Source organism: Aptenodytes patagonicus, chromosome 2 (genome assembly GCF_965638725.1).
Source record: "Aptenodytes patagonicus chromosome 2, bAptPat1.pri.cur, whole genome shotgun sequence".
NCBI classification, from domain to species: domain Eukaryota; kingdom Metazoa; phylum Chordata; class Aves; order Sphenisciformes; family Spheniscidae; genus Aptenodytes; species Aptenodytes patagonicus.
The window spans coordinates 7,563,779-7,581,704 of record NC_134950.1 but is presented as its reverse complement, the minus strand read 5'-3'; the positions used below and the strand labels follow the sequence as shown (position 1 = coordinate 7,581,704).

General features: G+C 37.6%; 1 protein-coding gene across 2 annotated transcripts in view; it reads right to left on the bottom strand.

The window, feature by feature from the left end:
* Positions 1-17,926, bottom strand: part of ZFAT (zinc finger and AT-hook domain containing) — a 125,575-nt gene that overhangs the window by 23,506 nt on the left and 84,143 nt on the right. For both annotated transcript variants that reach the window (XM_076329056.1, XM_076329054.1), the window contains 3 exons: positions 16,131-16,304; positions 10,964-11,052; positions 8,279-8,417 (listed from right to left, as the gene is read on the bottom strand). In XM_076329056.1, the coding sequence (XP_076185171.1) occupies positions 8,279-8,417; positions 10,964-11,052; positions 16,131-16,304 (402 nt within the window). The remainder of the gene's footprint in view (positions 1-8,278; positions 8,418-10,963; positions 11,053-16,130; positions 16,305-17,926) is intronic.

Here is a 17,926-nt window from a genome sequence, read left to right as displayed (position 1 = left end):
AATTCTTAAAGGGCAATTTTGGATAATGGTAATGGGAGGAGTCTAGAACAACTCATATATCTGGGAAGGTATAGCAATTCTGCTTCCCTGCCCGTATGCATCCCTTTGGTGGATGTGAAGTTGCAGGAATGCTGTTCCCATCTTTCCCTCCCTCTACACCTCTATCCCTGGGGAACCACTACCACAGACCAGTTAGAAAGAAAGAACAGGAACAGACAATTATTTGCATTAGTCTCGGATACAGCGTCATTTCCGCAATTAGGTCGACATAAGAAGTATTGGTTTCATCTCTCAGGAGCTAGATGTTAAGGAGATAGCCAAATGGTAACACAGAGAACAAAAATTGCCAAGTAAATAATAACTTATCTACCAGGTGAGAACCTGTGCTTGCTTTGCTAACAAAAGCCATTCTAGAAGTGGCATGTACATCAGAGAAGGGAAAGTTTTTTCAAGGAATAACAACATACTAAGTTTGACCAACCCCACCCCATTTTTTCCCCTGGCCACAAAAAATACAGCAAACCCAGGGGATGCTTCAGCCTGTGCAGAATCATTCCCACAGTCATGATTCTGGCTGAAATTGAAGTTCAGCAGCACCAATGAAAACTAGTCATAGTTTCCAAGTGAAATTTTTTTCCAGTCTGAGGGTGTCTATGACTTATGTTCTGCTTTAGGCCCACCAAAAACAAAGCCTAGCACATATTTTAAATAATGTGGAACTAATGCTTTTGCCCTATAAATACTCTTTTATTTCAAATCATAGAGTTCCTTAGAGACTAGTTTTAATGTCTACTCCATTACATGTCACTGCAGTTTCAAATGTAAATTGTATGTATAGTCCAAAAATCTACAAGATAGGTCTCTGACAAGCTTCAGCTTGAAACGTCAGTTCCCTGTTGTCTTACAAAGCCCTGGTGTGCTGCCCTTCAGGACACAATGCGAAACCATAGTGCACCATACTCTTGCAGTAAGTGCTGGGATTTTTTTTTACGTGCTTATAAACAACACTGAGATCTTAATATTTAACATACATAGTAGTGGCATACTTCAATAACTTTTAAAAAATGTATCTTCTCTAAGGCAGCTGTTCTAGTTTTCTCAAGTTTCAAACAAACATCATTAAGTTTTTTGGCACATTATCAAAGCAAACCAGGAAGAGTTAACAATGTAATGTCATCTTCACCCAACTATCTTTCCTTTTGAGAGTTTCTACTGTTTACATTAACATACAAAAATGTAAATCTAAGTTTTCTGACTATGTACAAAATGATGCATAGCATGAATTTAGCACAATGTTTACTGTCTGACTATGCAGCATTACAGGTAAAAAACTAAGCATGACGAAACTATAAGCATCCGATTTTCCACACTAGATTAAACAGCTTTTACTTCTTCTTCTTATGAAAGTCATTTGGTCAAATGTCAGATCTCAGTTGCTTGTAATTATGCAAATAAGTATTTCTCTCCCCCCCCCCTACTGACTAAAGCAGAACAGAAATAATCTGCATGTGATAAATTGTTGCATTAGGTGACCAGAACTCACTCTTAACAAATCTAGTATCTAGGGAAGGGCGTTATGCCACTTTAGGAACTATGCCACCAGATGGCTGTCTCCACATTATCACGGCAAATGATGAGTCTTAGCCATCATGTTCAAATGCTTCCAATATACTCTCATAAGCTGGTTATAAGCCAAATTCTCATTGCACATAGTCTTTTATGAAGAAGGTGATTAGAAAGAGCATTCAGTTTTACAGTAATGGAAACCTACCATATGCTATTCTACCACATGAATAGAAATACATTTTTTATTTTGATAAAACAAAATGTAACTACACTCAGTCACTAGGGTCTTTCACTGACACTCTTTCACTGACACATCCCTCTACAATTTCCTCTTTTTGCTCTCAATGTATTTTAAGTCTTCACCATTATAGCAGATGCTCAATACTCTGTCTCTATACAAAACTGAAATAGTTTCCCTATCAAGGGGTTAACACTTTAACAGTTCACAAAAGCAAAATACCTTCGTTCAGATTAGGACAAAGATATTATCGGTTACAGAAAATGAAATTAAATATTCATTTCACACCGATCTGTAGTATTAGGAAAAAACTGCTGTCGTGAAAGAGAGGACACTTTTCCACATTACTTTGGTAGTGACACTATTATAACAATACACCAGATGAATTAAAGCTGTAACTTTTGTCATTATGACTTTAATTAAAGAACAAAAAATGGAAGCATAGAATTAAACTGGTAATATATAACTCCACGTCAGAGACTTGATATGAAAACTCAGGAAAATTAATTTCTAGACGATTCTTTAAAGTAACGGGCAACACACAGAGAAAATCAATTAATTACATACCTTATCTACTTTCAGTACCAAAACTGATGCTTGCAACAAAATAATGCACACAAATATTATACATCTCCACAACTTTTTTCCATCTTGGCATTGACGTGCTCTCCAAACAATTTATTTATTGGCCTAAAATCTCCATAAGACAACTATGATTTTATGTTAAAAGAAAGCATGTGATGATAGCAGTATAATGGAACATAGAGGCCACAACTGGATCATCACGTATGTACTGCACAAGTTGCTGCACAAACACAAACAGAAAATCCGACTCCCAGGGAGTGCAGAAATACGTAAACAAAACAATGGATGGCAGGGAATATCAGTGAAGAGAAAAGAAACAATTTTGGGAAAAATTTTATGTGACTTGCCCAACACAAAGCAAATGAAACTAAAAAAAGGAAGCTATCAAATGAGCCAGCAGGCAAGGTCTCACAAAAAAACCTAATCAGTAATGCATATATAATACTCTTGTCCCCTATGCAGAATACATCAAATTCTTATAGTATTTATTTTCCTTTATTACTTTAAAATACTAAAATAAATGTCAGATCATAGACTTCTATTTAAACAAACAAACGAACAAAAAAACCCCCCCCAAAACCCCAAGCATTTCTTTGATCCTGGCTGATCCTAATTTCTAATATAAGCCCAGAAATTAAATATTGCTGTCCATCCCTGGCAATGCAGTTGCTTAAATGAGCATGTTCCCTCTTCTATTCTATGAATCATTCATTTATTAATAAACTCATTCTAGGAATCTTGAGTAGAGTCCAGCAGTCTGTATTCATATAAATATTCCCAATTAAGATTATTTGCAATGTCTGCAATGCAGTCAAAAAACAGTTGAGAGTAGAGAAGAAAAGATGTGCAAGTGTGAGGCAATTCACTCTGGGCTCAGTGGGTAGCTTAGAACAAGCAGAATACAATATGAATAGATATAGATAGCTTGTATTAGATGTTAATCTTTGTTAGTTTCCCTTCTCACTTTTTTTCCAAACCCTTTCACTTCCTAGTTCTCCTGCCTTTTCTTTTTTGCCTATAGTCCTTTAATTTCAAAGGATTTGTTTAATATCAGGTCTGAAGGGTCTTCTTCCCTTATATGAATACATGAATAATTTTCCAAAATTGCTTTTCAGATCTATGAATATGGTAAATTCAAACTTGATAGAAGCTAGTCAGGCAGCAAGTTGCAACTGCTAGCCCAAGCAGGTCAGAAACACATACCTTGTCATACTGCATAATATGTCCACAATGATCTGTTTGTGCTGTGTGACCCAGATACAGAAGATTTTCTGATTCCAAAATCAGGAAAATTTTTATTAACTTCAATAGGACTCATGTTTATCAACTCCAAATGCAAATCCTAATTAACTCAAGTCTCCAACAAAGAACATTTTTTTTTTTCCCAGTGAGATACCAAAACATTGAGAAAAACTGACGTTTCTACAGTATGATAAGAAATCTGCAGGTCTCCTGTTTTTATTTTGAGCCCACGTGTAAGAACCATGTGATGCATCATAGAGCAGGAAATGGAGCTGGCAAAGAAGGTTGCATGTGGGAAAAGTGCACCTAGTAACATGGCTTTCTTCATGGCACTGTCCTGGTAAGAGGCACTGACTTCATAGCTACTACACGGATTTGAAGCCCCTTTACTGCTCTAAAACTCCACACAGCAGGTGAACACGTGGAAAGCAGGCACAGCACTAGTGGTAGCACAGGAAATATAAATGCTGTGTAAGGAAGGGAAGAGAACAAAGGGTGCAAAGTCAGAGATGGAAAGAGTAGAGTAGAATATTGGAGCTGGAGGGGACCTACAACGATCATCCAGTCCAACTTCAGTTGGATCATCCAGTCCATCCAGACCACTTCAGGGCTGACCAAAAGTCAAAGCATGTTGTTAAGGGCATTGTCCAAATGCCTCTTAAACACTGACAGGCTTGGGGCATTGACCACCTCTCCAGGAAGCCTGTTCCAGGGTTTGACCACTCTCTTGGTAAAGAAATGCCTCCTAATGTCCAGTCTAAACCTCCCCTGGCGCAGCTCTGAACCATTCCCATGCATCCTGTCACTGGATCCCAGGGAGAAGAGATCAGCACCTCCCTCTTCCACTGCCCTTCCTCAGGAAGCTGTAGAGAGCAATGAGGTCGCCCCTCAGCCTCCTTTTCTCCAAACCAGACAAGCCCAAAGTCCTTAGCTGCTCCTCATAGGACATGGCTTCCAGCGCTTTCACCAGCTTTGTTGCCCTCCTCCGGACACATTCAAGGACCTTCACATCCTTCTTAAACTGTGGGGCCCAGCACTGCACACAGTACTCAAGGTGAGGCTGCACCAACACTGAATACAGCGGGATAATCACCTCTTTTGACCGGCTGGTTATGCTGTGATTGATGCACCCCAGGATGCGGTTTGCCCTCTTGGCTGCCGGGGCACACTGCTGACTCCTATTGAGCCTGCTGTCGACCAGCACCCCAGGATCCCTTTCTGCAGGGCTGCTCTCCAGCCACTCCTCTCCCAATTTATACTTGTGTCTGGCGTTACTCCGTCCCAGGTGCAGAATCCAGCACTTGGACTTGTTAAATTTCATCCCATTAATCATTGCCCAATGCACCAATGTGATGGACAAAGCATGTCCACCGAAGAAAAAATTAAAGGCTGTTCTCTCTCATCTCACTCTAAGGTCTTCATTATAAGACTACTCCGGCATTCTCAACAACTTTACTGGTTTTTTGTTTAATTGAAAAAGAATTATTTTCAGAAGTGCATTTATCTGGCTCCCAAAGGGGAAGGAAAACCTAACTAGCATATGATTAATTTTATTTGTTCAAAACATTATAAATATGATCCTTAATTTCATATTAACAGAATTCAATCTCAGGTACCTATTCTTAAGAGTGGCTATGGACAAATAATTCCTTGCAGTGCTCAGACATTTGGAAAGTTAAACAAAGCTCCCCATAGTGCACAGTTCTTCCTTCACCAGCACGACTACAGAAGAGAGGCTTTGAGTACTGAGCAAGTAAATATTACCTCTTTAAAACAACTGCAGGTTCCCTGACAACTTTCACTATCTGTGAAAATAATCATAAAATTCCACTATACATTCCTGCCCTGAAATTTATAGACAAAGATCTACTTTTTAAATTATTTCTGTTTTTTTGACAAAAAGAAAACAAAGAAATGTCATATAAAAATAACACAGGCTCAAACTCCTTCATGTAGTTATACATTTCTCCAGTATAGTGCAAGTTTAAAGGGAGAGGCTCAGACTTTAATTTGAGTGCCTTTCTGTGCGTCATGATTTCAGTATTAACATGGATTAGTGTCTTCAATAGGTAAGTGTTCTGCATTAGACGAATAATTTGGAAATACTATTTAGAAATCATGTCATCTTAGAAGAATTATATTTAAGTCATTATCTAATACAACAGCATTATTTTGGTCTCTATTCTTCAACAAAACCAGAAATTTTGAAGATCCCAAAAGATATTATAAAAAGGCTGGTAGTTTCTATTAAAAAAATAGGGAAAACACTTTCTAAAATTATCAGAAACAAAGTAAGAAACTCAACTCTACCAAGCATTAAAATATTTTCAACACAATTTAATATTTAGTTTGGCTTTCTCCTCTTCTTCCCCACTTCCCTCGACACCAGGCACTAGGAACTGAAGGAGCTTTACACCCAAAAAGGTATCTGACTGCATAGTCAATTCTTTGCTTTGGTTCACCTGCCCAGTATGCAATAGCAAAACTACTTATGGGAAGTCAGACAACCTGTACACGTCTCCTCTGCTAGCATCCAGACACTGCAAGGAATGAGTTACAATCTGTGACACCTGTATCAAGCAGAAATAAAGCAACTAGTGGCATTGACCATCTTTTCAGAAGGATATAGGACTTCAGCTGGTTCAAAATTTATAAACAAAGACAACAACAGCCAGGAATATAACTTTTTATGCTATATATAAATGTGGTAAAAACTACAACAATCTGATTTTCTCTTTCCCCTGGCATTCCATTAGCTCTTATACTTAATCTTGAATTTTTGATCCTCCCCAAAATCCTTGTTGCCTTTACTTAGTTTATCTGTGACAGCAATTTCTCTAATTGACCAAATGTCTATATCTAATTAGTTTTATTTGTCTTTATCTTTGCGTGGTACGACTAGAAGTTTTACACAGACAGCAGTAACAAGCAGTTGTTCTAGGCAGAATGAGATATTTAGGACTTCAACACAGAAATGTGATGTAGAGAAATGCAGGCCTGGTATGACAGCCTTGAGAAGTAGAGACCCAGGATGCAGCACAGAGGAGGGCAGGCATGGAGTGATAAGAAGCGGGGCACAAGCTTGGCACTGAAGAACCCACAGCTATAAATAACTCAGAAATAATCAGTTAAAAATACGCAAATCCGGAGCTGGATAAAACTCAGTTTAGGGACAACAAAAATAGTATTTAACATACATGAAGAGCACCATAAACAGTAAGTTTGGATTTAATCTGCAGCTACACACCAATGAAAAAGAAAAGCATAAATGTGTGTAGGCAAACATGTAACAATGGCCCCAACTGGAAGGGCAGAGGAAGATCATAGAAACACAGAATTGTTTAGGTTGGAAAAGACCTTTAAGATCATCAAGTCCAACCTTTAACCTAGCACTGCCAAGTCCACCACTAAACCATGTCCCCAAGCTCCACATCTACACGTCTTTTAAATACCTCCAGGGATGGTGACTCAACCACTTCCCTGGGCAGCCTGTTCCAGTGCTTGACAACCCTTTTGGTGAAAAAATCTTTCCTAATATCCAGCCTAAACCTCCCCTGGTGCAACTTGAGGCCATTTCTTCTTGTCCTATTGCTTGTTACTTGGGAGAAGAGACCGACACCCACCTCGCTACAACCTCCTTTCACGTAGTTGTAGAGAGTGATAAGGTCTCCCCTGAGCCTCCTTTTGTCCAGGCTAAACAACCCCCGTTCCCTCAGCCGCTCCTCATAAGACTTGTGCTCTAGACCCTTCACCAGCTTCGTTGCTCTTCTTTGGCCATCAAGATGAGCATCATACTCCTCCCAGCGAAGAACTCCAGATGCTGACAACTTACTGAAACCCCCATCACAAAGCCAACACCAGAGGGAAACCACCCATCTCAGGACTTAGAGAAACAGTGGAAGGGTGACCATAACACCAGAAAAAGGAATAGAAACTAAGAAGTGTGTGTTACCATTTTAATTTTAATAATAATACTATTGAGACTTCTTCTGTATATAAGTACTCTAACTACATTTTACTATTTTTTAAAATAGTAATTAGATCTAGACTAATGGTGATTCTTGAACCAGACCGTTAAGATTTCCATTATACTAACAATAAATTCTTGGCTTTACTTACACAGGTAAGGTGTGCTTCCTTTGCCCATAAACAAGATTCTGAGCATAACAATTTATAACCTGTTTTACCTGTACTCTCTTTTTTCCCCCATTTTTCTAGTGGGGGAATAACTTGCTGCCATTTACTCTTCAGTCTCTTTCCTTACATTTGCTCAACCTTACCTTTAGTTCAACCTTGCAAAATTGTCATAGAAATTTATCAGTAGAACGATAGATACTTATCATTCATTTCAACACAGTGACACTTTACTTACAAAAGGAGACAAACAAGTGAAAAAGATAAATGTATGCAACAATGAATAGCATAGGCAAGGTAAATCAAAACTTTCGTTCATCCACCCTTAGAAACCAAGAACAAAGGACACTGAATGAAGTATAAATGGTGGCCATTTCAGAACTACTAAAAAGTAGTAGTGATTTATCACATAACACCCCATAAACTGAGGAACACATATCGCACAAAAGTTTACCTTTACACCAAGTTTGCTTCAGCAAAAAAAATAACAAGTCTTATATGGTGGAGATGTACCTTGTTGGATAAGGGCTTCTGCTGCAGGCTCCCCAGAACCTACATTTACATAGTCTTCATTAGGATGCTTTCTGTTGTAATGCCTCTTCAGGGAACCAGATATGTTGCAGGAATAGTGGCAATGTGCACAACGGAAAGGCTAGAAGCAAAAAGGAAAATGTTAGAACACAGGTCTAAGCTGCAATGTTTGATCCCGAGAAACCATGTTCATTTCTGGTTTAGGCACCTTCCAAGGAGACCTTCCAAAATTCAATATAAATGGAAGTTGTAACTAAACGTTACCTAAGATTTGGTACTTTTTATTATGTGCAAGACACCAAGTATTCTCAACATTATAAGATTATTACCTACTTTTCGTAATTCAGTAAACTGTGTGTTTTCATAATTGATGATCACAGGTCTGACCACGTGGAGACTTTCTACTACAAGGAAATGACTCAGCTGCCGTGAGCTTTGGTCTGAAAAGGGGGAGTAAGAGAGCTAAAGTAACTGAAGGTACAATATGATTGTACAGCCAACCTAATTTAACAGATAACCGTACCTGACAGGGTTGATCTCTTCCCTTTCCTTTCCTTCTCTCTCCAACATGCTTGCAACTGCTTCCCTTTCACTGGCACTTGCATTCATCTGACCGTTTGGTGAGCTAAGTTTTGGGAACTAAATTAATTAATTTTTAAGAACATAGGTCTCCCTTCAACTGACAGGGAAAGACATTTCTAAAGAAAAAAGTTTAGGAAAACAAGCATTTGTGCCTAAAGCTAGCCTTTGAGAATAACCTTCTGACTGAGATATGTCACAGTTACAGGAAGCTTGACACAACCATTAGGGTCCTGGAAAAGAATGCACACATTGACCAAAGTCCTCGGGGAAAAGTCAAGTACCTCAGAATGGGATGCAAAATGTTTCATGCACAGCAACCAGGCCCACCTAAAGCTAGTCAGCAGAAAATGGTTGGTACAGAAATGTTTATTAAGAAGCTGAATCTAAAGCAGGGAAATGTCTGCAGTCAGGGTCCATTGACCAGAACATTTCCCTAAGCTTGCTGCTCATGACCTTCCTTCAGGCTCCAAACAGCAAAAATAAGGAAGAAAAGTGGTGTTTAGATTCCCTTAACCTTAAAATTCAGAAGGTACTGTAACATTCAGCCATTCAATTTTTCAGAGAGGGGTACTCTCCTTTTCTATTGCTGAAACTGTCTTTTTTTCAAGAAAATAATCCAGACAGACTGCTGTGTTCTTGTACCACTCTCTACATACTTCCATGTCCTGTATGTTACCTGCTATCGAATAGCAGGATTGCAAATTCATGGAGCTTGGAAATACGATGGATTAAATTATCATTGGGTCACATAACTACTGACATTCCTCCAAGTTTGGTATGCATGCAAACAACTGTCCCAGAAGGAGGTAACACGTTACTAACAGACAGTTTTCAAACTCCTTTTGACAAATACTCCTGATTGACCTATTTCAGTGTTGTGCAGTTCTCTTGATAATGCATTGAATAGCCACACTTACATGCAGGCTGACAGAGGACTGAAAAGAGGTGCTGAGTCAACAGTTCTAAAGCTGATCCCAAGGTCAGAACCAGCTATATTTCAAGAACTGCATTATGAGTACATGCATCCCGTTAGACATTAGAAAAGGAAAATGATGTATTTTCATTTACAAAAAATCCTTTTAAAAAGATAAGTCCACAGCAAAACTACATACTTAAGAAATAAAAATTATTTGTTCAAAATGTATCATCTCTTTAGATGACTTGCTTCATTTTCTTGTATGTCTTCTCTTCCAAAATTTAAACCATGAATCAAAAGACTGTCTTCCTTTCTGCTTTATGGAGGTACGTAGCATTGGTACTTATTAAGAATGGCTGAAGCATACTCTTTAGCGAAGCAAAATGATTTGTTAGATAATGAAAGATGTTGCACATGAAAATAGTATGATGTTTTCAGTAAGAAATATGCTCATTGCCAAGATAAAGTGTTACATTAAAATGAACGTTTTCATACATACAAAATACTGGATTTTTCTGGAAAAGAAACTAGTATCATTTCTACTTCCTCAATATAACATTTAACAATCATTACATCAAGACCTATCATGCTGAGAACCAATGTGAAATTTAGAAATAAAATCATACTACAGTTTATTAAAATAAACCATATCACTAAACTAAACACTTCATAGAAACATTAACAATCTTCAAAACTCTTTCCAAGACACGTTTCAGCTAAACGGGGTGTTTTAAAATTAATTCTCTTCAATTTTCTTCAAGTATATGAACTCATCTATAGTACATTAGACTGGCAAACCTTCAGAGAAAATTAAGGTGGGCAATGAACAGTGATGTATGGGATTTACTCTCTTACTTCCCTAGCACATTTTAAGGTACATATTAGATTAGGACTCTCAAGGACGGACAGTCAAAAAAACCAATAGTTTGTTTCATATTGCAACATACACATATTTTTGTCAAGTAAAGATACTAATTACAAACTGTCCATCAACAAAATAACCCCATCTCAAAAGTCTGAATATAAAGTCAAAGTTCCCAAAATATTAAAATGTTAAGATGCTGTAATTGTCACCAAACAGGAAAATGTGCCAGTTTTAAAACTGTTGTCTGAAGTTCCATGTATTTCTAAATGACTTATCAATAAGCATGATTTATATATTTTCTTACCTTGAAAGAGACATGTTGTTCCATATGACGTAGGAGCTGTGGTTTTTGGGCAGCTGTATAGTCACACACTGTACATTTAAACTGCTTTCCTGAAATGAGAATAGGAAATGGAATAACATTTTTCTATTTAAGTTCAGAAAACTACTGATTATATTTCCTCATAAAGATGATTTCCAAAATGCTAAGAATGAACAATGAACAATACTAGAAGTACAGCACTTGCTCTGCAAAATTTTGGTTAAATAGAGTTAAGAGCAGAGTAAGGAAGAAAAAAGGCTCAAGTGCCATCTTTAAATTATAAGCATTAAATAGTCTAGTTGCTCCTGGGATAGTCACTTGGGAAAGAAGAAAAAGAATCATTATAGTGCAGCCAAAGTGGAAGACGAAAATAAATTATTTACAACTGCAGGCACAGTTATTTTGCTATTTGTAAAGCAAATTTGGAAATCCTTTAAACACAGATGTTTAGTCATGTTCACGTGTTTTTCCCGACTTCTGTCCCAAGCACTGAATAGTTATGATTCAAATACGTTTAAAACTTCTTGGTTTTTCCACTATAAGTTTTCTTGATGTCTTTTTAGTAGGGTATGACATGACCTATTATTTTTACCACAAGATTTGGTTATGTGTTTAGCACTACTCTTCCAACAATGACTCAAACTATCATAAAAGGGTTTTCTACACTGGCTTAACCCTGGATACAGGGAGAAATAAAATGTGCTATGGACAAAAATAAGATCGGAATGGCAAATAATATAGAGGTTTTGTGTTTTGACCTTTCACTTTTGCTTACACAATTTTAAATCAACGGGCGCAAGTTGCTCCATCAACATCGGATTGAATGATGCCTGCTTGCCTTGTTCATCATGACATTTTGTCCTTTCTCATCTAAATCTCTGCAGTAACCCTAAGTCTCACATACAGTCACACAAGGCAAGAGAAAACACATACTGGGACTAGTTCATGCTTTATATGCGGTGACTTACACACTGGTGGCTACCAAACACTAGGGATAATGGGTAGGTTCCTTGGAGAGTGCTGATTTATATTTCTTCATTTTATTTGGGCACAAATTTTCTCAAAATGTATGGAGTTAAAGTAACTGTTGGACTTCTTCTCTTCTGCACCAATTGTTTCAAAAATCATAGAGTGGACCAGAGGAGGGGTAAAGACAATGGGTGCATACTTGCATAAACATTGCTACTTCAGATACCGACCTAAAAAGTCATTGAAAGATTTGAGACAGTCTCTGTCTCCCAGGTACTTGGCAGACTGAAAGTCTGCATTGTAAGCAGGTCTTCTACACAACATAATGCAATTAAGTAGAGTCAATGCAATTTATATATACTGCTTTGTGGGAAAAAAAAGTTACTTCAGTTCAGAAGTATCATCCAAAGAAAGGTATTACTTTAAATTCCACAGACAAGACATTATACTTGGAATTTCTTTACATGCCTATGAGCTTTCTAGTCAGACATCCATACTGAAGGTACTAACCCTCCAACCTGAAATAGCAACAATAAAATTGAAGAACAAGAACTGGCATTTCAATTAATGAAAGCTGATGCTCAGAACATTCAGTCTAAAATAAAGTCAGTATTTTTAACAGAGGGCATGATTAATGACTATGACAATTTACTTAGAAATCAGTTGGATGTCCTGTCATATTAAGTCTTTAAATCAAGTCTGCTTAGCCCTTACTAAAAAGATATACTACAATCCAGCAGAAATGTGATGCAAAATTATTAGATTGGTTATGGCCTGTACTCTGCAAGAGATCAGATTTTTGATCGTAAGAGTCTGCTTTTGGCCCTGAAATCATTAGTCCTTCTTAAGGCAAGATGGTCAGATTTTCTCATGTTATATTGTTAGGATTCTCTAACAGGAATGAATTCTCTCTGACATGTTTGAGAAACATCTGTTGCTGTTTGAAGCTCTGCAGAGAGTGAAACTCCCAAACATATTACCATTCTGTAGGTTTCTATCAATTTCCCTTCAAAGCATTCTCTCTTCCAAATCTTTTTTTTCCTTATGATTTAAAATAACACAATTTCCTTCCTTTTATTCTCTGGGTTTCATACTCCCTTTCCCCATATTTTGTCTTTAAGATTGTATCAGTCCTGCTACCTCCAGCCAAATTACAAGGTGTATTAAATACAGAAAGACTTCATTCCTGTATTAAATGCCCAGGGCTGGCAAACTGTATTTGACTGATGTAGAATAAGTATGTGCTAAAAACTACTCCAAAAGCAAAAGAACCAAAAGGAAGGATGGAGAAGTACTATACAGAATATTCTGTATTATCCTGAAGAGATCAGGTTTCTTTAGATTCTGGATCTTGCTAAAAAAAGTTAACGAGCATTTTATACTGAGTGTGAAAGTTTCCATAAAACACAGCTAAGAAAAACCTTAAGACAACTTCTGATGTCTAATTAAAATAACAAAAACCAGGTTTTCTGCTTTATTGCTTATCACAAACAGTAATAAGCCTGGACTATGGAATTGTTTTCTATCATGCCACTGTTGAGAAGTCTGTCTCCTGGAGAGGAATAAAGCAGACAGAAAACTACTTTATATTCCACTGATTAAACTGACCTTGCAGGGCTGATATTTGAACAAAAATTGCCTGGATTCGTAAGTCAAGACTCATAAACAGCGAAACGTCTTTCAAATTAATTTATTTGTGAAATAGCTGAAGAACACTAGATGTGCACTAGTAAGAACTTTTGAAGTGCTGTCACTATAGAAAGGGACACTGGGCAAAGAGAAACTGTCAGCATTCAAGAGGCTGAAAGTCCCTTGACAAATCATACACTACATTCCTGGTGACAAATGTTATCTTATTTTTCACAAGTGTTTGAAATGCATGAAAAGTTTACTGGGGTGGACTTAGTGAGGAAAATTACTTAAGACTCCACAGACAGTGAGATTCTGTTTCCACTGGAGCCAATGGCAAAATGCATTTTCCAAAGGTACAGGGAATTTCCTGGAACACTTTTGGAAGTGTAAAAAGCAAGGCAAAAGAGCGTTAAGTCTTTGATCTATTTGTATCAGTCAAAAAGGGAGGTGCATCAAAAAGGAACATGCAGTCACCTCAGTTATTGCAGAAGATGATGACAGTCTGAAGCCAGATAAAAAAGGCTCCTGGTAATAACACTGCCTCTAGAGTCAAGGTTTCAGCCTGACCTAGCAGAAAATGACAAGAGAATACAGTTCCTTGCATGCAATTAAATGTTTAAAACTAACTTCACACCTTTAAACCAAATCCAGACAAGGCTAGCTCCTGCATGACTATAGTGCTATTCTTAACCGTGCCAAATTCCAAAGCAGCCTCAGCTGAATTGCAATGATTACTTACACACACACATATTTTGTTCAAGAAATAGAACTAACTCACAGGTAAAAACAAATTCAACTTTCATTGCTGAATTTCACTATTTGGACATGCCAGATGGTGAAAACAAAACAGAAAGGTTTTGAAATGAAACCCCATGCAGAGATTTTTTTACAGCACCATACAAAGAGACCTTCTTTTTCTTTATAGTCTGATCGTGCTCCAAATTTCCTTTTAATTCAAATACAACCTGCCTCCTTCTCCCAGCCAGGAATCAGCTGAGGATTGCATTTGGCAAGTAAAACCTTGATTCTTGTATATGAAGTTTAGACCTATGTGCAACACCTGCTTGTTACTGACCAAGTTATTTCAAAATATTGGCAAGTACTTTTTGAGTAACGAGTGATTTACTAACTCATGGTAATACTACAGCAACTTTGGCAATACTATAGTAACTATATGCTTCCTGTAATATGTATCATGCGAATGTAAAAGGGATCACCTCTTTACATAAACATAATAAATAAATAAATATCTCTGATACAAAAACTTCACATATATTCTAAAGATGTAACAGAGCATTGTGTGCTTTCTGTGAAAGGACAATGCTAATGAATATGCAAATTTTTTTTTAAAAGACTTTAAATGAAATGGTCAATACAGAGTAGAATGAGGTTTCACAAGGTTGCATGAGTAACAAAGATCACGGTACTAAGTCATAATGAAGGTCTGTACAACTTATCCTGCTAAATTATTTACTTCAATTTGATAATCACAGAGGAATAAAGTATTGTTGTGTCCCAAATTTTGATATAAAAGATGGTATTTTTCTCAATTTGTATCTCACTTTTTTCTGTTATCATCACAGAAATATTAAAATTACGGAGCAAATGCATGTGCTGCATGTGTGCCTATAGAGAATACAGGCTCAGGCTCGCCACTGGCTGACTAGACCTGGGGACACAGAGCTGCAGTAGCCTTGCCTCTATTGGGCTACGGGATTCAGCAACTCCTAACAATATTCTCACAGAAGAAAGCAGTAAGAGACTTAATCATGGAACTATTTGTATTTTCAAATTTCTATTGAGATCAACAATTCTCTGTAGGGATATAAAGCCAACACAAAATTTCAGAAAAATCAAGTATTCCAGAGACAGCTGTCTTTCACAGAAATTAATTTTGCAAAGTTTTGAATTATTTCACAAACAATGTCTCCTGGGAATAAACAAAATTTGTAAATAGCACTCAGTGTTCAACTGAAAAATGCTTGTTAATAAAGCCCTATAGTATAGAATCATAGAATAGTTTGGGTTGGAAGGGACCTCTAAAGGCCATCTAGTTCAACCCCCCTGCCGTGGCCAGCGACATCTTCAACTAGATCAGGTTGCTCAGAGCCCCGTCCAACCTGACCTGGAATGTTTCCAGGGATGGGGCTTCCACCACCTCTCGGGGCAACCTGTGCCAGTGCTTCACCACCCTCAGCGTAAAAAATTTCTTCCTTATAGCTAGTCTCAATCTACCCCCCTTTAGTTTAAAGCCATTCCCCCTTGTCCTGTCACAACAAGGCCCTGCTAAAAAGTCTGCTACCATCTTTTTTAGTAACCCCCTTGAAGTACTGATAGGCTGCAATAAGGTCTCCCCAAAGCCTTCTCTTCTCCAGGCTGAACAACCCCAGCTCTCTCAGCCTTTCTTCACAGGAGAGGTGTTCCATCCCCCTGATCATTTTTGTGGCCCTCTTCTGGACCCGCTCCAACAGGTCCGTGTCTTTCACGGACTGTACAGCCAGTATTTACTGCCCTAAAATAAACTTGGATTTAATAAACATGCACTTACCATCAGCAGTATGGAGGAGTTTATGGCTCTTCAAAGTGCCTTTTGATTTGAACTTTTTCCCACACATATCACAAAGGTGCATTTTCTCAGTGCTGTGACGATTCATATGGGCTTTCAGGTTACTCTTGCTGCGGGTGGCATACTCACAGAGAGAACATTTGAAGGGTTTGACACCTAAAAATAAAAAAATATACTCTGAAACAAACAAGCTGTACCTTTTGATGAGAGAGTGGACATTTGCTTGAAAGAAATTTAAGATCATGTGAGCAACATGGACAACAAGGTCAACATTTTAAAATTTGGAAATCTACATTTAAGAAATTTCATCTATAGCTTCTGTGTAAATGATACTGAGCTCTTGACAGCATCATTTAACTTACTAAGAGAAAGGAGGGGTTCTTTTAGAATTAAATACTTCCCTATTGAAGCCCAGTACTGAGTTTAACAAAGCAAATACTAATATTTCGGTCTTGGTGTGTCCATCCTTCATTTAAAAGTAGAATCCAGACTGCCTAAGTTGATGTCTAGCTGGTACATACCAAATCTCCCTCTAAAAGTCTTCAGATAACTATCAGTGTCTATTTACTACAATAAAGAATGAAGAAACCTGTTTTAAGGAGGACTGGTTCATTAGGTACTTAATATGTAAGCGGAAGTTAAATGTGCAAAGCTGTGTTTTATTGTTAGTATGAGATTTGCTAATGGCTCACGCAGTAGTAGCTTCCCCCCCCCCCCTCGGTAAGATGCAAGCACTTACAATTTCACCTCTCTCAAACAGTCCAAAGCATGTAATAGAGAGACGCACAGTATGTCATCTAGCAGAAGGTCTACAAGAACAAAGTAAATCCTTCAAAGAAAAGTTGAATAAATCTGAACTGGCAGAGTAGTTCAACAGTTTCATGAGGCTCTGGCAGGTTTAGATTGATATTCATGACCTTAAAACTAGATTTACAAGCATGAGGAATTATAGCCTACTTTAAGCAGACTTGATTGCACACTTTGATTTGGGAATAAATTTCTATTCACCTCTTTCTTCTGCTAGTTAGATGAGATGGGTTCCAAGCTTTCTTGGCAGAATAAACAAACTGTATCTATGGAATACACAAGTAATTGCTCTAAGCCTACAATTTTGCATTACCTAAACTCCTTAATGGAGTAAAGGCTACTGGAGAGGACCACTACTATAGTACACAGGCAGGTAAGCTCATAGTTAAAGCATTCAAATATGCAGTACTAGTATAAATGTCTGAACTATCTGCATGGGAACAAACACTTTGGAACCAAAATATCAGTTTGAGAGTACCATATCCCATTATCCCCTTTCATGCAGAGGGATGGCTAAAGAATCCAAAATAATGCTCAAATGCCATAGGCAATCTGTTCCATAGATTATTAACTGACTAAAGAGCATACGAGTGGTCTTCCACCTGTTATAAAAATAGACAGACTGGGTAGACACAAGATTTTACTGGGCATAGATTTTAAGTTCAAGGGATTTTTAACCTGTGTGTTGCCATATCACTGGTATTTCTCCCTAAGAAGTCATAGATATGATCAGCATTATCTTATGGGTTTTTCATCACTGTTTATGTCCGTGTCAGCTAGCTGCCATGCTCAGTGTGATTTAATTAAAATACACACAGAATTTATATGTATACATCAAAGCAACTGGATTTCAATTGTTTTACTAATAGGTTTCCAGACCAAGTATTTTTGGACAAATGTGAAAGGAGCAGCAGTTATTCATGAGAAGATGCAGAAAATTACTTGTTTTAAGAGACTGAGCATGTATTTAG